Below are 25511 nucleotides of genomic sequence, written 5' to 3'. Positions count from 1 at the left end.
AAGCAGAGCAACTAATTGACTGGTAAATACAAACTTAGGTGTATTGGGCGCAAGGAACCCAAACCCAACAAACCGTGTTGGGGGAAAATACTCTGTGTGGGGGGGGAGTTGTTTTATAAATCAACAGCCATGAAAGGCTGTTTTCTGGAAAATGGGGATATTTTACTACTGAGAGGTTCTTAGCTGTAAAGCTTTACTTTAATTACACATCAGAAAAAGGTTTTACCCCTTATTGAAATAATGCCAATAGATGCACCCTGCAACTTTTCTTCCTTGTCCTGCTTGTAATCCATGTAGTCTGTGTTAACCAGAAACCTCTTCAACACCACCCAGCCCAACAGCAATCAGGTCATCTCCATTAATTAAGCAAACTCTTGGAAGAAGTCACTGATCTCAAACTAAGTGGCAATTCAAGTCCCGTGATGCATTTTTGCTATAATAGTTTCAATAGACTCAAAACCCATCGGCATCTTTCCATGAATTTAACAACATAATATAGATATCTGATGGAAAACAGAATCTAAATAAAATGCATATTTTTGGCTAAAGCCTGTCCCAACTGAAATCAATATCTAAACTCGTGATTCACAGGATCTGGATTTCACTCACGACATTTAAATATCCTTCCCTTATATTTCAATATAGTTCCAGAGTGAGGTGCAAAACTAAAATGATCGGTATCTATGGCACTATCCTACCCAAAATCTTTAACAGGAAGCTGGGTGTGCCTGTAAGAAAAGAGCAGAAAATGAAGACAGCATTTCTGCCAAAAACAAATTTGGTGTCCTAAACGCACTATCCATCAAAACTATCAAGAAGGAAGTACTCAAAACACACATCTGTCTGTGACACTACCCCAGAAATTGTAAGGAGTTTCATTATTGTCAGTGGGCTTCCAGAAAAGATCAACAGCCTACTGCTACAAAACAACTGTGTTAAAGCTGTCGGGAGAAAGCGTGACCTTGTGGTTAAAGCAGAAGCTGGACAGTGGGACTCCAGAGCTCAGATCTCTGCTACAGCATCATCTTGCCATATGGCCCTGGCCAAGTCCAAAGTATCCCTGAAGGACCAGATTTATTACAGGTTTGCTCTGCTCTGACAAATGCAGAAAGACTGTGAAGGTCACGCTCAGGGAACTTAAATAATACATGCCTAGCTAACAGAAAAAAGCCAGAAATTATGATGACAGCCTGCACAGAATAAGCCTATACCAAGTGTGTGGATGTAGTAGAGAGCAACCATTTTCAAAAGTCCCTATGGGGATGTTTTAAAGTCCTTAGGTAGTTAAGATCCCAAACTACCAAAGGCATGAGGTGCTGAGCTCACTTAGGCACTCTAAACATTCCAGTAGGCAACAATTTAAGTTACCAACCTAAAACCTTTAAACCCATAAATGTCAGTCAATGTTGGAGTGCTCAATACTTCTAAAAATTGGGTCCTAAGTATTCCAATTGGGAAATCAAGCCAAGATAGGCAGCAGAGAGCACTTTGAAGAGAGTGACCTGTTCTGACTTCACTGTATGGCATTCTCCAGGAGAATAAGGAGCATCCCTCGGCCCTGAGGATGCCTTGCCCTGGGAGGCACTGGGGTACCACTCGTGAGGAGCTCTGCTCTGACTGTGGGAAGGCTGGGACCGGTATCCGAGACAGCTGGTGGACAAGCAACGCTTTGTTTCTGTTTGTTCAGGTGTACTGCTCAGACAGAAGTTGTCACTCTGCAAACTGTTCCCCCCAGCCGAGGTCTCCCTGCTGATATGAAGCAAAGTGAGCAGTTACACGGGAAGGAAACCAGAGCAGCTTGCAGCAGTGGAGATAACCTGAAACCTGCGCCGCTCTCCCTGAGCTGCAGGGAGCTGTTGGGTGCTGTCCCATGTCGCCATGCTTCACTTCAGCTCGTTACACAAATGGTTACAATCTTGTAAATCAGTAATAAGTTGCACCTGAACCTGAAAGTGATTAGTAAAAAATTATTATGCTTCCATGGCCAGAGGACTTTCACAGTTAATCAGTTAAGAGAAGAACTGGCTGTTAACTGGTTGTTTAATTCCCTGGAAGACCAGTTTATTAAGAGAGGGCTGAAATCTGAAGTGCAAACAATGTATGGGAGAATTATATTGCTTACAAATGACATACTCTCCTGGAGAAACAGGGGCCTAAAGTGAGCTGAATGGAGGAATCCTAAGGTGCTGTTTGTGGTGCTTTCAGTTATTCAATCCTTTTGATCCCTGTTTGAATCTACTGGAAATCAATGAGCTGAGTTTTCTAGGCTCTTTCTCCATGAACCAGGAAACTGGGGTTCTGCGACAGTTGCAGGACACGCACAAGCTTTCTAATCCCGGGCTGTTGACTGGAACAGCAAGAGAAGGAGCAATTTTTGCTCCAGAGTGTGATTTCCTGTTTGCTTGATAGATTTCAGTATTTAGTCATCTATTTTTTATCAGAAGAGTCTAAGATAGGCGCAAACCCTGCCTACGCATCAACCGGAGGAACAGCCCGCATCAGCTGGCAATCCGGCCAGTGCTCCTTCAGGCACCATGCCACGTCCTTCCCGGCTGCCCCGCCGGGCTCCAGCGTGTCCCGGCGGGAAGCTCTCGGAGATCATCCGCAGGCTCAGTCCCCCGGTGTAAAACACCCTGAATTTAGAGGAGTTGCATCCTAGTCACTGCAGGAGTATGACGGGAAGAGGCATCCCATCAAACTGGGGTGTTTCTTTAAGTCTCATTCTCAGCACCCGTTTTTTGCCCTGCCAATCTCGTTCACGGGTTACCTGGCAAAGGACTGGCTCTGGATATCAATGCTGACACTGTTGGGAACTCTATGAATGTGAAGCAAAACCTCTTGTATTATTATAATTGCTAAGCCTATGATAAATATCCTGATTATTTATTAGACAAACCCTTCAAGTCTGTTTAGTCACTACACGTAAGGCATAGAGGGACTGCAATGATAGCTTTGTGCAGTTCTTCTGCGAGTGTCAGCAGCCACTCTGGGAAGCGTACCTTGAAAGTGGAAAACTAGATCAGCCTGGGTGTGATGAGGAACTCCAGGCCACCGTGGATTTGGTTTGTAGTAGCTTTCCATAACAAAGCCTTTTTTTGACTGACTTTCTTTCTGCTCACATATATTTAGATATGACTTTCATTCTGCAGTACTCTGGTGCCAGAGAGTTTTGGCTGAAATTGTAAGGGAAGGGACACGTGTTTGAGTCATGCAGTTGGCTCTCTCGAGTTGATAGTTAGCAAGTTACTGAGAAAAGATGAAGTTCATATTTAGTTTTAGTTAACATGCAATGAGACCAAGTAAAATACGCACATAATAAATACATATACAAAAACTTATACTGGAAGGGGATGGAGTTCATTTTCTTAAACCACATTAGTTGGCTAAACCAATACAGAAATATTAGGCTGATGGACTGAAGCTTAAGAAATCCAAGGCAAGAGTCTTCATTTTGTCACTCCTAACTCTTGCTCTAACTCTGCGGCAGCTGCCGCTGCTGCAAAGCACCCGGGTGAACTGTGCTCGCATCTATTTTTGTGTGCGTGGTTTGGACCTCATGAATTTGCTACATAACTGCTGAGATAAGCAGTGTCATTTGGTATGAAGACCTATTTCTTTTAGATTAAAACCAGCAGTACCAAAGGAGGTTGGTGATGATTTTTTCCTACAGTAGCTCGCACCTCATGGTTTAAAAGCTAATGAAATTGGTAATAGATAACACAATGCCTCTAAAATAGTAACTGCTGGCAGGAAAAGCACACAAGCGATAGCACTATTTATTCACACGTCACTTTGCAGTTTCATCATTCTCTTAGACTTAACCTATTTACTAAGAGGCGATATGAGTCATTCAGCAAAGTGTTTCAAAAACAGAGAGAAAAGAGAATGGATGGGAGAAAGCGATTTTCTACAGGAAATAATTGGGGGGTAGGAACTGAAGAACAGTTACGGCATGTTCAGGATTAGCTGAAAGTAACAAGAATAGGCAAAGCTGCTGCTTTTTTTATTTCTGTCACAAAGGAACTACCAGGACAAATATTTAATTGAGAGGAAACAAACCATTTAACAAATATTTAATTAAGGGGAAACAAACCATTATTACCCTTCCCTTTAGGCAGTTTTGCATGGGATGAACAGTCAATAATGTAATCTATTTTTTTCCCTTGAGCACTAGCGCTTATGTCTATTAATCCACAAAACTATTTACTGGCTCTAATTCTCTGGCATCTTATCTTCTGCTGTGTCTTAACTTTGCAAGCGTCCCCGCTGAAGGGCTTGTGGATTCTTGCAGAACTTGGGCCTCTCCAGCAAACCGGGTTTCCCTCTGAACATGTCTGAACCGAATTTTGAGCCCGGTTCTCAGGAGAAAACAGCCAGCAGAAAATCGCCGTCCCAAGGTAACAGGGAAGGGGCACAAGTGGCCTACAACAATTTTGCCAGACGAGCCAAGCTCTCCTCTGGAACAGGCAGGCAAGTAACCTTCTGCTTGCAATTACTCTGCTTTCACAAACAACTTTGGAACAGCGAGCGCGAAGGCGGCATATGTTTCCTATGTGCCTCATTTTAAAGAGGATTATGGGCAGTAGGCACATGGTTTGTAGTGAAAAACACTGAGCATGGGAACACATGAAATCACTTTTGTGCACAGATTGTTCTTCTACCATGACTCTGCATCCTTCAGCAAATGAATGTCTGGGGCCAGATCCTTCCCCTCTGCTCAGGCACTAACGGTGAGCGCTGTTTTAGGAGCCCTGCTATCAGGAACCGCCTCTGCAGGCGACGGGAAGCCACGGGCACCCCGGAGAGGTCTGCGGCTCTTGGCAAGGGGACTCAGGACAGCGCCTAACTTTGGGGCTGCAGTTGGGAGTCCCAAGTTAGCTGGAAAGAATCCAGACCATTAAATATTTAAGTGGCTATTGACAGAGTGTTACAATTCACACGTAACAATGTCACGGAGGTGCCACATACAAGATACTGCGTGTCTGCCCACATCCATCTGTTTGCTTTTATTTTGCACTTTGACTATAAGTCCTCTGAGGCAGGAACTGGATTTTTTTCCTTTGGAGTTGACACAGTGTCTGCCACAATGGAGTTCTCATCCATGCGGGGGTTTCTAACATAAAATAACGTAATAATAAAGATACTAAATGATACTATGGAGTATATGTATAAATCAGAGACCATTATGAACCGAGAGGGAGAGCTAATTATGTGAGACACCTCTAACTACAAAAAGGACTGTGGGGAGCAGATACTGTAAGTGACTTTGCATCTCACCTCAAGAAGGCCAGGAACCTCTGACAATAAACAGCTTGAGAGCATAAGAAAAATGTATATGCATCATCCAAAGACTTAAAACTTTCAATTTGACTCAATGGCACAAACGATAAAACTTTTTTTCTCAGTATGAAAACAAAAGAAGGGGCTATAAATTACCAGAAATAGAACTGAGCTCCTCGATGTCCAATAGCTGCCGAGGTGACTGTCTTTAGCTGAAGTGCAGCCAGCACTACTGAGGTTGGGCAATTCCCAACCTCACCACAATAGCAATAACCTACATTTGTTCAGAAATCAGCCCTCAATTATTTGCAGACCTCCCATCCCAATTCCAGATCAAGACGTAGGAACAACCACCCAAAGAGACTGCCCCAGAGAATCCTTCCCAGGAACTCACCATGAGCCATCCCAAATTTTCCAACTGTGAGGTCTGAGAGCTGTGTGTATCCCCATGCAAGCCAGGAACCCAGGCAGGAGGAGAAACACTATGCTCATTGCAGCGTCTCAGGGGATGCTGCAAGACGCTGCAAGTACCTAGCAAGACCATCCTAATCTCTCTCATCATGACATGCATGACAACATTCTCCTTTATACACGAGTTTGCACAGCCAGCTCACGAGCTCTGCATTTGTAGCTCATATTGAACCTATTAGTTTGTATTTAACCATCCAGTGCTACACTTCCTGGGTGAATTCCAACCAAAAAACGAAGGCTTTGGAACCACATCATGATAAAACACCGTCTTGCCTAAAATAAAGACAGAACTTGCTTACGTGTGATATGATCTCATCTGACTACAGAACACATTCAGAAGCAATTGGCAGGCCGTTCCCTCGGCTAGGAACACGGATTGAATGGGAATACTGTTTGTCCCACAGTTGGGGAACTAGCCACAGACAGCTGGAAGACACAGGAGCAGCAAAGTCGAAGGCCAAGATCACCATAACTCTTTCTGAGAGGTCCTGGAAGGAAAGCGACTGCCAACATGAATGAAATGCCCCAGCTAGCATACACAGCGTAATGAAACCGTACAAAGCCACCAGATATCTTCTGCAAGACCAGATTGTTAAAGATATTTTGGTAGCTAACTCCCAACTAAATCACTGTGGATTAGACATCCAACCACTGAAAAAAAATCCAACACACAAAGAGACAAGCACGCATCACCCTTCAGAATCTGGCCCAGACTGTACCCAACGCTTTCCCTGCCGGACGAGACAGAACAAGGGGTGGGGAACACCAGTGGAGGATAGCCCATGACAGGAACTGGGGCTTGTCCTTTGGGATGCGGGGTGGAGATGGGAAGGGTTTTGTACTAGCAACAGCTGACTCGTCAGTGGGGAGGTAGTGCTGACTCCTGGCACGCTCCTTGCAGCATCATCATGAGGAAGGCTCACAGCAAAGATAAACTATCCAAGAGGCTGGGTCTTCCCCATTTTCAGCCAAGAAGTTAAAATGCGCTCAAGTTTAAGTGGGTGGTTAAGCCATGGTGACTTCAGAGCAGGCTCATGCTACAGTGGGTGCTGGGGGAGGGCAGAAGGAGCATCACAGAACTGAGAACTCCCCCATTTTCTGCTGACAACAACCAGGGACCTTGGGAGAGCCTTGTGAAGCAGAGATCGGGTACGTCTCAGGGCCAAGCCAGCAGCCAGTATCCCTGCTGAGATCTGAAGGATGATGTGGATAGAGGGGGCTGCAGCCTTTTGTCTACAAAGACAGAGGGGATTTTTATCAAGAGGGTGACCATCTCCAGTGTGCACTCACCCCTTCTCATCACCTGCGCTAGGTGCCCCAGAAACCCACCCCCCGGCTGCAATTCTGCAAGGCACTCAGCCTTGCCCTGCTGCTGCCTGGGGGGGGCATCGGAAGGGGGCCAGAGAGCAACATGAGAGCGGCTGGTTTGGTTTGGGCTTTTTTTTTTTCCCCCTTGATTCAGAAATGTCATCTGCATCCAGCTGTTAGTATTTTGGAAATCTGCTGGGTTTTGTTTTCCTCGTGTGGTTCAGAGCAGCTGATGCTCCAGCTGCAAACCCCTCAGCAGCCAGTGAGCCTGCTTAAAGCAACCATACATGAAAGCCCGCATCCTGGTCAGCATCTCCTCTCCTGGAAGTCCCAGGGGCAGCTTCCTCATCACTCTAATGGGAATGGTGCTTGACTCCATCACAACCACACCAGATGAGAGTGTGGTGATCAGGAACTGCACAAATAGGTATCTACATCAGATGACATGGCAGAGAAAATATTTTAGTTGCAGCCAACAGCATCCTGACCCCAACTTCTGCTGCTTCTGAAAGCATGGCAATGCTTACACTGTAAACTGTAGCATAATAAATACACTGTAGATTTATAAACTTTCAAAACACTATGGCACTGATATCCACTTGCAGGTTTCTGCTTTTTTTGTAGTTTGCTTTTTAAAGTCCCATATTGTCATGAGTATAATCTATGCTACCTGTAAAAAGACCATGATTCAGCAGCAGAGCAGGTTACACATGAATGTGGGTAATGCATTTACCACAGCACCCTTTCCATGCCCGTTTCAGTTGCCTGCACTGAATAATGCCAGGATAATCCCCCATCTTCCCCCCATCCCAGAGCAGACACCCCTGCAAGAGCCGGAGAATGGCCGGATCCAGAGCGCCTGGAAAGGGCAGGAGAGACCGCAGCGCGTTATGAGCAGGTGGGGGCTTGCTGAGACTTACTTCTAAGGAACAAACTTTTAATGGGGTGTAGGCTATACATGTGGAAACATGGTGATTAAGTGAAGGGACAGGGCTTTATTACTTAAATAATTGTTTCATTTGACAGCTGAATCCCAAGTCCCCCGTTTTCATCCACGCAACTCTTTTTCCATGCTCAGTTAGTCAGTGGCACAGACAGAATCATCCATTACTGACCAGTCAGGTAAATACAAACCACCACTAAATGCAGTCTGATCATGTAATTGGCCTTTATGTGTTGGGAAACAATGTTGGGTGACTAATAACCCCTGATGATTATATTTACCAAGCTATAGAAGAAAGTGTAAGGGCTACAGAAGTGTATTTGCCGCAGTGGAGGCGTTCAGTGCCGTGCTGGGGGTGCCTCCCTGGCAGGGCTAGGATGGTCCCTGGAGGCAGCGATGCTGTGCGGGGCCGTGCTCCTGCGACCCAAAGCCCCAGGGGGAAAGGGGTAGACAAAACCCTCTGTAGAGAATCCTTAACTCCTGCAGATGATAAGCACGTTGTAGCTGAAGTTAAACAAAGAAGAAAAGAAAATATATAGTGTGGGCTGCCTGTAAGGTCACTAAGCCAGTGGAGAAGGGATTACTTTCACTTCCCTTTTACCTGGAAAGAAAAATAAACTGAAAAAACCAAAATAACCCCACCACCTCTTTGAAGGGTTGGAAAAAAACCTGTCTGAGAAGGGAGATAGTTGAAAACGCCTCGTTGAACGCATGCTGTTTTCCATCCCCCATAAGCAGGCCTTAGTGTGTCTTTTACCACGGCTGGCCTGGACGCAGCGTTTCACAGCGCGGGAGAGGCGGGCCGAGGAGCAAGAGGACGTGAAGTTTGCTGTGCTGTCCAGAAGATGAAAACACTAGTGCTGTTTATAGAGGGAAACCCAATTCGTCAGCCCAAATGAATTCCTGTGCTAATCCATGCAGGCTTCATGTTTTCCACCAGCCCCAGCCACTGTAAAGACTATCTTTAGGAGGCACAGTGTGTTTGGAAAGGAGCAGCTGGAAAGAGGGGACATTTATGCCAGCTTGGAAGGCTTTCTGGTATGGAAAAAGAGGAATGCTCTCTTGGGTCTCCCCACAAAATTAAAGCATCTTCATCCAGAGCAAAACGATGCCAAGCACAACAAACAAAAGCGGCTTTCCCCAACTCTCCTGGGCAGCCTCACTCCAGGGTTCACAATGGTTTCCATAGAACTTGTTTTGCTATCATAACAAAATCGATCTATCCAGGCGCGATGGCGCGCGCTGTTTTCTAAAGACAAGAAAATTAATCTCCTCACTTATTTGTCTGCCAAAGCACTTTTGTCTAGGTGCCACAGACAGGGACTCCCCAGATAACTAGTGCATCTGCCTGTCGGCTGAACGCAGCATACGTCTTGAAAAGAAAAATCCTCGAGAGGTTTTGGTCTGTGTACATGGCACGATGCGAGTTACCTTTGCTGCAGAGGCGGGGGGAGAGGCTGCCCTTGGCTAATCCCTCTCGTTCCTCAGCCTCTGATCCTCCCGGGCTGAGCTAGCCTCAGCGCAGCGTGCCTGTGTGCGGCAGCGTGAGCTTCCTGTCATAAACCAGCCATCAACTGTGTGCATCTCTTGTTGCATACAAGGGAGGAAATGAACGTCTTGTTAGATTGACCACAGTCTGTTGAAATGCTAGTAAATATTACAGTCTAACTGTGATTAAGGGTTAGATTATTTGCATGGTTGGGGTATGCTCCCCGAGAGCGAGAGCTGCACTGGAATGTCACACACGGGAGAGATTTCTTCCAGGCTTTCTGCAGAGACACTTGTGCTCAGCAGTGGTTTTTGAAAAGCAGAGTTGTTTTTCTGCATGACAGAAAAATTTGGAGGAGCATTTAACGCTACATTTGAAGCCTGAAAGGAAAGTCTTAATCTTGATCTAAAACTTGCACTAGTTGTGAAGATGGGAAGAGCTATGAAATGTAATCAAGTAAAAAGAAAAGCTCCACAGATATTAATTTCTAAAACAGATATAATAATAGTTTTATGTGCTTTTTATTTTAATAATAGCCTATAAAATTTATACTGAAGTAAAATTTGTATTAAAATCAATGGCATTTTTTTAAAAAGGAAACATGAAACATAGTAGAAGTTATTTGAAGACAGGGAGCTGCAGGATGACCTCAAGAGAAGAGCTCTCGTGTAACCCAGCCTACCTAGCTGAAAATCTCACCTGAGGGTTTGCCTGCTGGAAATCAGTATCTTGGGATGCTTTCCAAGGAAGAAGACAGCACCTCAACTCAAAGCAAATGCATATGCATGAAGAAGACACCAGACAAGAAAAAATTAAATGTAATTTTAAGTTAAAAAAATACCCACAAACCACAATGTAATTAAAAAGTACAGCCCCTGAACGTCCTCCTCTGACTTGCCACAGTTCTGGTTCAAACCAAGGCAGTTTGGTCACTGGACCTGCCCAACGCCTAGAGCGGCCGGTGTTTGCAGACTATTTCCATCAAGTTGTACAAAGTTAGAATTACTTCATATCCAGTGACTGGAACTGGGGGACTTCCCCAAGTCCTACGGACAGCTTCCTAGGTTGGTGACCATTTACCGAGAGAAATGCTGGGCCTTGGTTTTCAGTGGCTTTGGCAGAGGGGTGACACGGAGCGAAGGCTGGGCAGGGCAGTGCCCCCTGCGCCCCACCAGTGCCCCTCTCCCTGGGGAGTGGCAGCCCAAGGCAGTGCCTGTGGGCAAGCTGGATGCACCGCAACGCACTGAGCATCCGAGGGCAGGGGCCTTTCCAAGTCGGGACCTCCGCGGACACTTTCGGAGAATAGCCCTGCTGCCTCCTGCTGAGAAGAGGAAACCCAGCCGTGGCTGATGAAGACCCAGCACGAGCACCGGGAGGTATTTGACCATAGAGGGAGTGCAACGTCTGGTGCATCATCCAGCTTCCTCTGGCCTTGTGGCTACGGAGTCTCCTGGAACTGAGCTCTTACAAAATAACCGACACTGTGTTGCTCATAATCACAGATATTTAACCCAGGGGGGTTTAACCGTCACAATACTTTCACCACTGACTCCCATACTTCTGAAGTGGCTCCCCCTTCATTTAGTCATTCTCACTCTTTCCAAAGAAACTTAGAAACCACCTAAATAAACCAGCACCGATTGAGACATTGCAAATGTCATAAGAGTCATTCATGTGTCTCACTATTTGTCCTACATTTGACTCGATTCATTCATGAATGATGAAGTCATGCATCATTAAGAAACCAAACCAAACCACACCACAATTTGGGAATCTTTGACTAGACTCCCCTGGCAGAGATGATCAGAGGGAATGATTGCAAACTCACACTCCTCTAATTTACTGGCCCAAATTATTCTTTGCACATTAAAGTGAAGGTCCAGAGTCCTTGCACAAAGGCAGAGGAAGTCAACACATAAGCATCGAAAAACAACTAAACTACGCTGTCACTTTGCTGTGATATCATCCCGCTATTTCTGCAGGGCCTCAAGGCTTTCTGGTCATGCAGTGCACGCTGTTTGGTGCACAAACAGGTCTGGCACACGACTGCCGTGCCACCAGCACCCTCCCACCACCCACACGTCAAAGCGTTCCCCAAACGCACACAGCTGGGTGGAAAAAAGGGACAGTGTGCTTTGGGCTTTACTTCCACACCTGACAATTATCCACGGGGAAAGATTCTCCCTCAGATGCAATCCTATCACTCACTTCAGCACCCACGGGCAGAACTCAGTAATACTTTTCTCACTAAATCCAGTTCAACTACGATTTCACTCTAAAGAAATCGTGTTTGTTCAGCTGAGGGCAGAGTTCAGCCTGTGTTTTGGAGTTTCCAAATTAAAAACCCACAAAAGGAGATGGCTTAATTAAAACGGGAACTGTGTGGATGAGGAGAACCTGCAGGAAGATGGAGAGTATTAGACCAGTTTCTCACCGAGGGAATTAGTGTTGCCCTGAGTCCCATGGGCATCACTGTTGAAGCCCTTTGATCCTCAGAGGTTTTACTCTAGTTAGCAGTAGCTGAAGCTTGAACTCTTTTATACCTAACACTGGTTAAATCCAACTCAAGACCAAGTCTTCAAAGTCATTGTTATTAGACCATTAGTCATGCAAATACAGAGAGATCAGAACTTTAATTGCCAAACAGACTGCAGTGACGTGCACCTAAACTGGAGAATATGAATGTTTGCAAAGTTGGGAGTACTTGGATTTAGGGGTTTTGTGCAGACCCCTCTTAGAGAGAGGATCCATCTGTGAAATTCACAGCTGGATGTACGCCCAGGTTTCTGTGCTTGCAAAATCGAAGCATGGGGACTTGGAGTGATGATTCAGACACAACTGCATTGTTTTTAAGTCTTAGGTTGGCTTTTACCTTCCTCTGGTTTCTTCTTGGTAAACACAGAAAAAGTTATATTACAAAATGAAAGAGTGTGAAAGCCAACAGCTTGTTGAAAATTCAAATTAGGAGCTAATATGCTGGGAAGGCATTTTATAATGGTCTTCAAGTATTTGCTCTTCTTCCCCTATCTCTGACTCTCCTGCTGGCATGACTACAGATGTGCTGCTTGTTTTTCAAATCACAGAAGTTGGAATGACCTATTAGGTCATCTGCTACCTCTCGTAGCCAATAGAGGATTGTCTTCTTGTACATTTGTCCAGTCTGCTTTTAAAATTCTTCTAAAAACATACTGCATCCAAATTAGAGCACAGAAGTCTCTTGGAACTGGTGAGTAAGCAGCACTATAAAATGACCAGGAAATACGAGGCCATACCAGCTTCTGCTGGGCAGAGAAGTGGCTCGCTCGCACTATTTAGAGTTCTTGCAAGAAAACTAACTTTGATGGGAAATTCAGATGATTCATCCTCAATCTTTTATTTTTTATTTTAAAATGTCCAATGATTTAATAATAATAATAATAATAATAATAATAATAATAATAATAACAAAAATAACAATATTTTCATAAGAAGCAAAGTATGAAAAGCAGGTGGAAGAAAAAATGAGTTTCAAATTAATCACCTATAGGTCCTCATTCTTGAAATGAAGAGAAAAGATCTATACAGACAAAAAGTCCTCCACCAACTCTCCATGCTGCCTTAACTGGAAAAGTTCTGCTTGTGTGAATAATGCTGAGAATCCAGCCGGTTTTCTATAGTAGAAGACTTTATAACTGGCTTTCAGTTTGCACCATAAACAGACTGTATATCTTTAAGATGGTTATTCTTGCCAGGCATTTTATTTCACAATAGTTAAAGAAATGTGCAGATGTTGTCCAAACTTTTCAAAGCAGCAGGGCTCTTTGCAGCTGCTTGCAAGATTTCAGAAGTGCAGTTCAAAAATGGCTCAAGCTGCCTTTTTGCGAGCCTTTGCAGCAGGAGCTGAATCCTCCCATGTATTATATTGTGCTTTAAAGGGGGACAAGACCCCTACCCTTTCCCACTTTTGCACATTAACAGAATTTGTAACAAATGAAACTGTGAAGAGCAGGAATGCCAAACCCAGGCGTTCAGGGTTCATGAGTCAGGCCTCTAATAATCATGCGATTGGTTTTAAAATCATGCAGTCAACCCCCCGCCCCCAAAGTTGCATCATTTTTGTCTGCCTGGGTTTTGAAAGATCAAAACACCGAGGTTCATAGTTTTAATATTTTGGTTTTTCTTGGATCAGACTTGAAAAGATCACTAAGAAAAAAAATAACTCTCGTATTTTCTGCAGTCACCTGCACAGGGACTTTTAAATTGCTATAAATATTCCAAGACTCACAATGAAATCGCAAAGAATTAGCAAAAGCTTTGAGCTGCCATGTGGATGTAAGCCAGTTCACTGGTTATACTTACTCAATTACATCGTGCTAATCTTAAAGGGGAGAAAACAGGACAAACTGTGAGGATAAATACATACCTAGCTGCAGGTTCCTTATATAGTTGTCAGGGGGGGTACGACTCCACCCAGCAAAGCGTCTTTCTAATAAATGAATCCAGCACATTGCATCATCTTTGCTGGAAGTTACGAACTCTAGGATTCATTTTGAGGTGGTCAACACACAAAGCCAGCAAGCTGAGCTCGTGCAGTTATTGCGCACATGAAATCCCTTACACTGCGTACGCTGCGGCTGCCCCGGCGAGCTCGGCCAGCTCCGTGGCACTGGCGTTGCTGGTGAAACCCTTCAGCGCCAACAGTCATCCATCCCTTCAGCACAACAGCTGGTGGTGGTTCCCTGACCTGGCGTAAGCTGTGCTGAGTCCAGCGTTTCTACACCAACAGAGCTGTGTCTATACAAGGGCTTTTACCATAATAGCTGTGTTAGCAAAATAATAAAAACATCAACCACCTTAACCAGCATAGTTATGTGGTAAGCTGCCTCAGTGTAAAACAAGCCTTGTTAAAGGTTTCCAGAGAGTGCTGCTCTGGTTCAATGCAAAATGGTGACTTGAGCTCTAGAAGGAGTTAACCCCCTTTCCTGCTTCGCAGTTTTGTTATAAGCCATTTCCTATCCGTGCAGTTCTTGCTTCTCATCTCCAAAGCCCCCATTTTTAAAAAATGGTGTCAAAACAGTTATGATTTTGACTGAACTGAAAGAATTTCTGTGTAAAACACCCAGTGTCACCCCGAGCTGGCAGGAAGACCACTGTTTCATTTTCCTCACATCCTGTCCTTGCTCACACGACAACTTTGCTCTGTCTCCAGACTTTGCCCTGAGAAATGAGGGTGTTTCTAATAGACATGCCTGTTCTCGATGATAAGTAGCATACTACTTGCCAGCAATCAATCGCTCCCTTCTGGAAAGCAGGTAGTATTCTTTGATATGCAGAGTATGAAAGGAGCGAGTCCGGTGGAAAGACGGAAAAAGGAGAGAGCGGTTAGTGCAACACGTGTTTTAACAGCCTGCGGCGTGGCCAGCGCTGCCCCAGCTCCTGCACACCCGCTGACAGCTTCACGTGCCTTTGGTACCCCCACGTCTGTGCGAGGGATGCAGCTGGGGGGACCGGGCAGCCCCAAGGCAAGGTACAGTTCTACCAGGGACTTCTTGCACCAGCTGGGGCAAGTCACTTCAAAGCTCTGCGCCCCGCTGCACCCATCTGTAAAAGCTGGGGAAAAGCTTGTCTGCTTCCCTCTGCAGTGGAATTATTTTAATTCATTACCGTTTCTCTGCACTGGATGAATAGTGTCCCTGGGCTGAAAAATGTTATTGTTGTTATCCCTTTAAATTGAAAGTGGATTGAAGGAACAAAAGTAAATGTATGGTCTGTTTTGGCAGATGTCTTCCAACAGATGGGTGCCTATGGTCTTCTTTATAAGAGCTGTCTGCTGTCTGTGATTCAGACTGTCTAAGGAATGCCATGAGCGTGGAGTAAATGGACAGCAAGTCTGGGAAAGGACTTTATTGTGGTTTAGAAGCTTTCAATTCCCAACTGCAAGAACAAGTTCTTTTTTTCAAGCAACTCTTTGCCAGTATTTCAAAACTATCATTGAAAATTGCTTGATGCCTTCTGAAAACTGAGCACTTTCTGCTGATAACAGCCCACTGGTTTAGCCTTCAAACGGTGGCATGCCTTCCACCAGCAAATCGTAGAATTGGGGTTTACTGTCTTGGTGCATCAGTCGGTGACGGGACCCTGCCCATCGAGGCACCGAGAGAGCACTCACGTACCCGTCCCCAGTGTCAGTTCTTGGCGGCAGTGCCCGTGGTCTCCTAATGGAGTCTGCATGTTCTTTTGAACAGGAAACGCTTTGTAACACAACTTGCCTGTGGGCACTTACTGCACCAATTAAAGATTCCTGAGCTGGAGAACAAAGAGGTGCCAGTGGAACTATGGTTTTAATCACTTGATTCATTTTCTTCCTTCCTCCACTGCTGATTTTGGATGTATGGGTTTTTCTTTTTCTTGCTTTGTTTTGTTTTGCCTGTTTTTCGGCAGCAGGACAGCCGCTCAGAAAGACTGCTGGGGAAAGAGTGGGCTTGAAAAGGGGCTGGATTTGTCTGAATTCTCATATAGCAAATTGTTTCTAGAGGTGAAGAAGACATCGGATGCCAGCCTGCCATAACAATACAAATACTTTGTTCTTATTCAGGTATGCAGCTTTTTTTTCTGAGAATCCATGTTTTAGTAATATGGATGAATTAAATGCTTAACTGTACTAGAAGGAAGGATAACAAGATGCTGTTTAATAATGGTAAACTGAGGTACAGGAAAGTTAAATACTTTGCTGAAAGGCCAAGCTCAGACACAACCCAGGAGACCTTCCTCCTGATACACTGATCTTTCTACTCCCTGCCAACAGACTACAGGTTTTTGGGAAGAGAATCACCTTTTTGTTCTCTTTTCACGTTGTGTCCAGAAAAGCAAGACTCTGTCATATGACTGGGGCACTTAGATCCTGACACGACACAAACCCACAATAGCAGTGATCCAAAAATAAAGCGTGTAGCGTACCCAAGGAGTGCTGTAAGATCCCAACAGAGAACAGAAAATCTGGAAATAAAGTGAGTCAGAGCTTCAAGAATGAGTCTGATGACTACGTAGATTTGCTAGAGTGTTTGAGCAAAATGTTTTGGAGAATGTACATGCTTCACTCTTAGTCAAACTCTGCCTGAGCGGCAGTGACCACACCTTCTATGAAAAGTAGTTCTAATTAAAAACAGAGCATGGCTTTTTTTGATGCACATTGTTGCTCTAACTGAACCACAGCTCACTTGCAGCATTCAAATTCACTCCTGTCTAAAATGCCCAGAAACAGGAACCTTTCCCCGTCTGCCCTGTATTGCTATTTTACTCTCTGCATGGACACATGATGAAAACAACTACAAACCCAGCTAAAACATGCCCCTAAAGCCACCGTCTTCTGTGCTTTCTGAGAGTGAAATCAATACAGTGGTAAGAGAGAAAAGCGGCTTTACAGCCAGGCAGGCGGTTGGACCCCTGGCCCCTGCTAGCGTGGCTCCACTGCTCTAACGCACGGAGGGCTTAAACCTGCACTAACTGCACGGCCGAGGTTCCCGCACAGGGAAATCCCCGGCTGGCAGCAAGCTGAGGGAGCTGGCTTCGTGCCACCCGCTGCTCCATCCGCCGTGCAGGGGCTGGGGAGCGCGAGCAGGATGCTCACAACGTGCCGGCACCCCAGCCGAGCCCGAAGGACCTCATCGACTGCGGGGAGCCCTGTGTCCCGCCTTCCCTCCTGGCTGCAGTGACCCCCCCTCTCCTCCGCACACGCCCGCCCGTCTCCCCGAGGAGCCGTGGGACCAGCACGGAGTGGGCTGCGTGAGACCAAAGCCGCAGGAAAGAGCTCAGTCCCGGACTGAGCTTGCTCAGGGCTAACACAGTAGTTTTGCATCTTGGGTCCCCAGGAGACCCGGGGTTTCCTGGAGGTACACCCTGCTCAGGCTTGTGCGTAACAGCTACCCGCCTAAGGAGAAAAGCGCTGGTCAGAAAAGAAAGATTCTTCCTGAACATGGAGGAAAGAAGGGATTTGAATTTCATTTCATGCCACTGTGGGGACAGACTGCGGATTTTCTTGTTGTTGAATGAAAGCACACAAAAAGAAACGTAGGGACCTAACAGGCTCCGAATGGTCTTGGATGAGACCCATGGAGAGGGCAATGGTTACTGCGGTGGGGAGCAAAACTGCACAAATTTAACACATTGCTCGTAGCGAAGGTGATTGAAAGTGCTGGGTGATTTACCAGCACCACACTGCACACCCTGCAGATCCATTTTCTAAAGAAATACCTGCTGTGCCTGAAATTTTCTGTGAAATACGTGAGTTCACTATAAAACATCTCTGCTGATCGGCAGTCTGATAAACCACTGCACAAGCATCTGCCTGGCTTTTCTCCTCCCCATTAAAGATTACTGGTGCACCAAAAATAATTTAGAGCTGCTGTGTCAAGCAGACAGTTCCGAGTGTCAGATGTGGTTAGATAGTTACTATTTGAATAATGACAGGGATTTTTCTTTATACAGTAAAAAGCACACAACATGACAGCTGAGTCGAAAAGAAGAACTAAATCTAAGGCAGGCAAGTTGATAACATTCAAGACAAGAGCTACAGGTCCATTATTTGTATATGGAAAGAGCCTAACACCATACTTGACCCTCAATCTCTACAAGGCACTTCTAGATCGTGTCACATCCGAGTGCTTTAGGGTCTGTGAAGCATTTATCCTCCTATTGCTCTTGTCACACGATCCTCCTCTCTCTGTGTTGCAGATGGGGAACTGCGGCACACGGCAGCTGAGCGGCTTCCCCAGGGCGACGCAGCAACCTCTGGCTCTGCAGCACGGGCATGGGCAGTGCAGGGCACGGCCAGTGCCCCAAGCCCTCGGTCCCCTCTCTCTTCATCCTGCCCCACCAAGGGATTTTGGACGGTGCTGCAAATAACTAAGTTTTTTAACTGGGTTTGTGCTTTAAATAGCTCATCTGATTGCTCTGAAGGTCCTGGAAGAAATAAGTTCTATTTGTCAACATATTTCTGTGGTGGTTTGAGTAACTTTTACCATTGTTGGTGGTTTTGGTTATGAACAATATTAAGATGAGGCCTTGGCTGAAACATGCTGAGCACTCTCTCATCCTATGGCTTTCATTGCATTTGAAATGAATCGTTGCTTGCCAGCTTTAGCCTGGACACCTGATGGGTCCTGAAGGATCTCCTGACCATGGCTTATCTTCACACCCAAAGAATCTCCAAGAGCAATGAATCTCTGAGGCAGAGGTGGGGAACAGAGGTTTCTCTGCCAATTTTTCATGACTAGTCCCTTCCTCTGGGGATTCACCTTTACACTATTTGATATCAAAAAGTTATGGATTTTTTTTTTTTTTGACAGAGAGATATGGAGGTATATGGAGGAATATGTATATGAAGGTATACATATGTGTGGCAATGTCTAGCCTGCATCAGTCTCCCTTATGGCTGCATTTCCAAATCCAACCTATATGACTCGATAGCTAGAGCCTTCCTTCCAGTAACCATGCATTTCGTAATTCTGCCTGGGAGGGGAAAGCCGAGAAGTTGCTGGAGGGAGCTGCATAGGCTGGGCACCTCCTGCTCTGAGGTAGCATCAGGAAGAGGAGAACAGGGGCAAATGTCTCCTTCCAAGAAAGCACATGGCAGGTCTCCACATCTGCAATATGGTCGGAAATGAGCTACAGACTTGCTAAAGCAACCATTAGGGTAGCCAGTACGGATGGTACCAGTTGTGCAGCTACTGCACAAAGACTTCCTCGCACATGGCAAAACCCACCCAGAAGATAAGTAAAAACTTGCCATCACCTGCCTTAAAGTCCACGCTCTTTTGGCTACACTGCTGGTGCTATTCAACCTCGAGAGCTTACAGCTCTGTGAGCCGTGGTCACACATTTGACTGTAATCCCCCTGTGGAGGTGGAACCAGCTCTTACCTTTACAATGCAGGAGGTAAAGACAGGTTAAGTGCATTAAGTCCCCAGGATTATGTGCCCTGTGGAGCAGTGAAGGCTCTGAGCAAAGAACAAACCATGGTCTCAGGAAGAAGGATAAATACTTTTTTCTTACAGCAGGGAAGATAAGAAAATAATGAAGGGTCCTGCCAGCAGAGGCAGCAGGAAGCTGGAAGAGGTAAAGAGAAACAGCAATTGTGTTAGCTATGAGATGCTCTTCTCTCATCACTTCCAAGAGATCTAAAAGACTGGGACAGCATACCCATTCTGAGAGGCAACAGCTTCAGGAATGAGGAGCCGACAGAGCAGGGCTTGTCCCAGGTCACTCAAGAAGTTCGTGGCAAAGCTCAGAATAGAAGCAAAGTCTAGAACACCAGGGCTTGCCCATTAACCATGAAGGCAGAGGACAAGAGTTGACGAGAGGAGGTCACAACCACAGAAAGGGACAGAAGCTGGACTGTCAGCAGAAATGCAGAGAAAGAAGAACAAAGAAGAGGGAGGCGGAAGATGGGGAAAGGGAAGAAGAGTGAAGGGAAGTGAGAGACACTGAAACAGTGGTTGCCTAAGAGTCTGTGCATCAGCGGCAGTGCAGCGCACTCATGCCAAGCCTGGCTGGGGAGCCATCATCTCAGTATCTATCCCTGAAAAATCACAGCAAGACCTAACAGCTCACTTTATCTCAGAAGAGCTTTCTGGATAAAAGGGATTTGAGGGTAAAGCCTCCATAATCCTTTGGGTTTGCTTTCTTTTAATACTATAAAGCACAAAAATAAACTTTCTAGTTAGGAAAAATATGGCTTTTGTTATGTTCTGAGTCACTTTTCCCCAGCAGCAAACAAAGTGGCTTTTCAATTCAAGTCCTGAACATTTCAGAATGAAATGTTTTGCAAAGTCCTAAAGTAAATCACGATTCTCCGAGACACACTTCTAACTAATGTAAACTCACTAAGGTCAGTAAAGAGACTGCATGTGACCGATCTCGCCTGGCCTGACTTGGGTGGCATAACTGATAAATTAATCTCTAGTTGAAATCAATTCAGGATCATCCAGTCAGCCAAGCAGAAGCCTGGAATTTCATTATTAACTTGCTGCTATTCTGCCTAATGGCTCCTCTTAGCACAGAGGTCAAGTGCGTCCCTTGTGACCTATGCTATAGTTAGATGTTACTGGCCTGATTTGAAACCCAGTGAAATTAATTTCGCAGTCCATCTTGGGAGTTCATTTAAGTGGACTTTGGCTTGACTCTGAAGTTTGCTAGCTTTAACTTCAAGATTTGTTCTTTGTTACTTCTTTTACAAGGTTTGTACCAAGTATTTTTAGAAACATGGAAGAATCTCTCAGCCTCTCATACTAAAAGTACGTTAAAGCACAGTGTTCAATTTTACTATTAGAAAAATTATCTTTCTTTGTTATCATGCCCTATTCCCTGAATGGGAAGTGGGTTTTACGTAGCTATTTTCTTGCAGATCCAGCAAATCTCCTAAATCAAATTCACCATTAAAACTCAATTCAACACTCCTCTTCAGACAAGGAGACCAGAAAAAACTCTCCAAGTTTCACTGTGATGGCACCAAAGCTGTATCAACCACATTTCAAACACAGACCAACGGAGAAAACCATCCAAACTCTACTCTGCCCACAAAAGCAGCAATGAAAACTGTATGTGATAGAGCCACAGAGCACTCAGTACCTAAGTCGAAGCAAATAAAACTTTCATGGGCACAATTTCACAACTCCAGGTGAGTAACTGCAAGAAGAATCCCAAACTCCTGGGTGCCTGCAAAGCACATTCACCAGATCAAACCAGGCATGCAATTGCCTAGACTGAGAGGACAGCAGCAATGAATGTATGTGAAAATCAGGTCTGTACTTCACGCATAAGAACACCCTATATCTGCAGCAATATATCCAGCAGCCTCGCTCTGCTCCCACTAAAATCAATGTCAGTTTTGCTACTGGCCTTTATGATTGCAGCGTCCAGCTACACTATTAACTTTGCATTAATTTCCTCTTGCAAGGAACATACTTTAATAAAAGAACCAATCAACCAGATTGCCAATAGCTGCCTACCTAAGAATAAGCAGGATATGTTCAAAGAAAGCTTTACTCTAACTTATATTCATTCCTAAAGGCTAAATCTGCTGGGCTCACAACAAAGAAACAGCATTGTTTTACTTATCAATGTCCTACTGTTCATCTAGAACATCTGCAATAGTTTTGCCTGCAGCACTACCCCATTCATTACAGGCCTTGATGGACTGTTCAATGGGCTTTTTTTTTAGTACAAAATGTACAAAAGCGTTTTACGAAGTGGACTTTGCCCTGATATGAATAATAAAAAAATAATTTAAAAGTGCATTTTGTTTCAGATTCTCCATTTTCCAAACTAACCTTTGGCAAATGGAAACAAAATGGCAAGAGCTTGAAACCTGACAGCTCACTCCAAGGCACGAAGCAAGACGGAGTTTCTCCAGAACACTCTGGTTTTTGCTCGGTTGCCAAAGTGCATTGCCATCTACCAAAAATGCAGTTGATGAAAGAACAAAATGCAGCATGAGCAAACAGCAAATATCCACACCCATCACAAAGAGGCCACATTGGTTTTGTGCAGAGGAACAGGTGGGATTCAAAAGTCCCGAACTTCCTCCCTCCCTCCAACAAACCAACCCATACAAGAGAAGAGCGGTGCTTACCGTCATCCAGATATGCTTGGTCCAGGTTCTGTTCCTGTTTAATAGTGACTCCAGCTGGTAACACTTCTTTCTGGTCGCTAACCGGTGGTCCATTTTTTGCTGCTCGCTGGCCCGAGGCTGTCTGCTGCTGAATCACGGTAGGGTATGAACTCGGACTTAACCTTTGTGCTTGACTGACCTGGGGCTGGCTGGATCTTGCGACATTGGATGTAAAATTTTCACAGCACATGATGTGCTGAAATTCTTGGTGACTTCCACACCTCAGCTGCTGGTTGGTTGGAGAATAGTGAATCACTGGAGAAGACTGCTGGTTGCCTGGGGAGTGATGGAGCACCGCTGAACTTTGGCCTGGAGAACCAGCGTGCACCAGCACTGACCTATGGGCATCTGAAATAGCGACCGGTGTAGCCATCAAATTGGATTGCTGGTAGCCCAGCTGGCTCGGGCTAAGGCTCTTGCTTCTTTGGTATATTACAGCTGCCGGATTCTGCTGATGGTATCGAGAATCAGGAGAAGAAAGGCCTGAGCGCAACTGCTGGCAAGGAGCCATAGTGGCCACAAGACAGGAAGGGGATTCGGTGACCATTGTATGCTGTGAATAGTAAGGCTGTGTTACTGTTCCCAGACCACTGTGTACTGTATTGCAGATTAAGGCTGGATCATAGTCATCAATGGGCTCTGTTTTGATTGATGGTACTAGAATAAAGCATGCAAAGGACGTTATTCGTAACAAGATGATGAGAAACAGAGAGGTTTTCCTTGAAGTAATAAGAGATTTAAGCCGTTTACAAGATTTGCATGTGCAAGCTCATATCTCGCAGGCATTGAGTTTAATAAATCATGTATATGCAATCATGGCAGAGTCTCTCTTGAAAGCACTCTAAGATGTTCTTGAAAATCTTTAATGATCTATTTAACCACAAATCTCTAAAACTTGAAAATTTCAATACTTTAGCTCATATTTTCATTAATTTAAGGGCCATTCTGGAACATAAGCAAAATATGCAGCAACAGATAGGTGTTCCGTGTAGTACTTCCATCTCAAAGGAAGACAGAATAAACATGTGAAATATAGAACTCCTCATTTTCTGTCAAACATTTAGCTAGCGACCAAAGGCAGAGCTAAACTATTTTAGAGCTTGCTTTTTAGTTCCTTTGCTGCATGTAACTTCCTCAGGACTGACAGCTGAAGACCTTTCTGACACCATCATTTAAAAGACCATGATTTAGTAAAAGTTGTGTGAACCTTGGTGTGTATAAGTGATGGTCCTCTACAGCCAAATTCTCACATTTATAATGCTTTTTTTGTCAAATCTTCCCCAAAACTCAGTACAGAAATACCATACAATGGAAACCATTTAATGGTCAAGCAACAGGGTTATTTTTTGGAAGTGTAAGAATTCCTTCTCTGAAGTGGTCTGTTGTAGGGATCATATTGAGATAGTATTGTACTTCTCGATACTATTCCACAGCAGAACAATTTAACAACTATACAACCCCTTCACATTGGTGATACCCTATATGGTTCATACATTCAGGGAAATGACCGGAGGTTTTCAGGCTGGAGGAGACCAAAATAAGAATCAGAGTGAATGTTTGCCCATCCTTAGAAACCAGTCAAATTAAGACATCATTTTGAAGCTTGCATAAAATCTGGTAGTTATTTTATGCTTTCTGGTTTCCACAAACACAATACTCTGATTTTCTCACAATATTTTTCTCCCAGCCAAAGCTGAGAAATTCTGGGAATCTCATTAGCAATCCTACTGCATTTATTGTGACATGGCTCATCAATTCCCAAGAGGAAGAACATCAGAAAAGCATTCATACTTTCCTTAAGCAGCTTCATTCTGAAGAACATATATTGCTTGGCTTCCTCCATACCAAGCCCCTGTTACTTTCCCAGATTTGATGTTATCTTACTGTCGTACACGTCAGCTGGGGAAGGCAATGCTCATGGTTTTCACAGGGTCACATCATGTCACAGACTGAGTCTGCTCCCACTGAGGCTGCTGGCAAACTTCCATCAAGTGAATGGGGCAGCATCAGCCCATTGCCAAGATAACTGTCCCCTTAAATTTATGGGAAATTCCTCATCATAAATCACACGCATCCTTTAAACCAAACAGTTGTTAAGTGCTTAGCTGCCCTCAGCTGAATTAGTAGATCTTAGATCCTCAAATAATGGCAAGAAAACCGCACAGCAGAAAAGAAAATCTTGCTCATGAGAACTAGGCAACAACTTGCTCTGTCCTTGAGAATTACCTGGGTGATAGGTGAAATGCTGGGGCTGGCTTCTTTTTCTTTTCCCATTGATGACGTAGAAATTCACCTTCACAGCTGTGCGAATGTGCTTGTTACGGTACTCTGGTATTTCTACAAAAAGCATGCTCTGAAACAACAAAAGGTGACAGAATAGAATTAGTAACTGAGGCTGACTGCAGATCCCTGTGTGGATCTCCCCTGTTATGAGCCCAGACATAAAGGAAGAGAAATCTTCCTATTCGTCCCTATAAAGATGGGCATGAGAAGAAGAAAGGAAAAAAAGAGCAGATGGTGAAAGACTAGAAGATTTTTGGTACTAGGAAGCTGGTTTCTATGTACTGTATCCTCTCTTGCACCTGATGCTGTCCTGAACTTGCAGAGAGAAGTCTCAGCTACAAATAAAACACGCGGAATGGTGATCAGTGCAGCGGTATTGTTAATGACACTGTGCTTGATAAACAAGTATGTATTGCAGTATTCTCTTTGTTAGAATAAACTTGATTATTCTATAGGCTTTTACTTATACACAGCCAGATCCTGCTCCCATGGAAATTCATAGCAAGCGTCCCGTTCTCTTCCGCAAGGGCAGGCATGGCCCATGGCAATGTAAGTGCTAGCTCCTAAATGCAATGAACTACAGTAAGGTCCCATTAAGCAAAGTGAACAAAGAGGCTCATTCCCTTGAAAGATCAATGTTCATTTTAGATACTATAGCGCAGATCCTGTCCTGCCAAGCACAGAGCACCCAGGACTTCCATGCAGGCGAAAGGAAGTCAGGACAGCCAGCATCCTGCAGAGGACGGGCTGGTACAATAGAGTCTTCTGCAAGAACACAAAATCTAGCAGTTATTCAATTTGCTGTGGGTTACTGCTAAATGAATAGTTTCTTTTTGCAACACATTTACTGCTGAAGCTTTTGACATTTGTTCATCACAGCAGCAAGATAGCTGCTCTTTCTGCTTTTGAGACGCTCTTTGAAAACTACCCCTTGAATACAACTTGCTGTCTGAGGAGCTCAAGGAGAGGACATCCAATGTTTTGCATACTTACAGGCTGGCTCTTATCTTTGTCCACTGTTGCCTCCATTTCCCAGATCTGCTGCCCATCTAGAAGAATATCACAATATCAACCTCACTGTATTTTTTTTA

The 25511-nt window shown here is 44.7% G+C and overlaps 1 protein-coding gene across 5 annotated transcripts in view; it reads right to left on the bottom strand.

Moving 5' to 3' along the window:
• Positions 1-25511, bottom strand: part of NFATC2 (nuclear factor of activated T cells 2) — a 99363-nt gene that overhangs the window by 11197 nt on the left and 62655 nt on the right. For all 5 annotated transcript variants that reach the window (XM_054845523.1, XM_054845525.1, XM_054845522.1 and 2 more), the window contains exons 7-9: positions 25414-25469; positions 24364-24490; positions 22099-22794 (exon numbers count right to left, since the gene is read on the bottom strand). In XM_054845523.1, coding sequence (XP_054701498.1) covers positions 22099-22794; positions 24364-24490; positions 25414-25469 — 879 coding nt within the window. The remainder of the gene's footprint in view (positions 1-22098; positions 22795-24363; positions 24491-25413; positions 25470-25511) is intronic.

Source organism: Grus americana, chromosome 17 (assembly GCF_028858705.1).
Source record: "Grus americana isolate bGruAme1 chromosome 17, bGruAme1.mat, whole genome shotgun sequence".
Taxonomy (NCBI): Eukaryota; Metazoa; Chordata; class Aves; order Gruiformes; family Gruidae; genus Grus; species Grus americana.
Note: the sequence above shows the minus strand (reverse complement) of the source record. Positions and strands in the feature narration are given on the sequence as shown.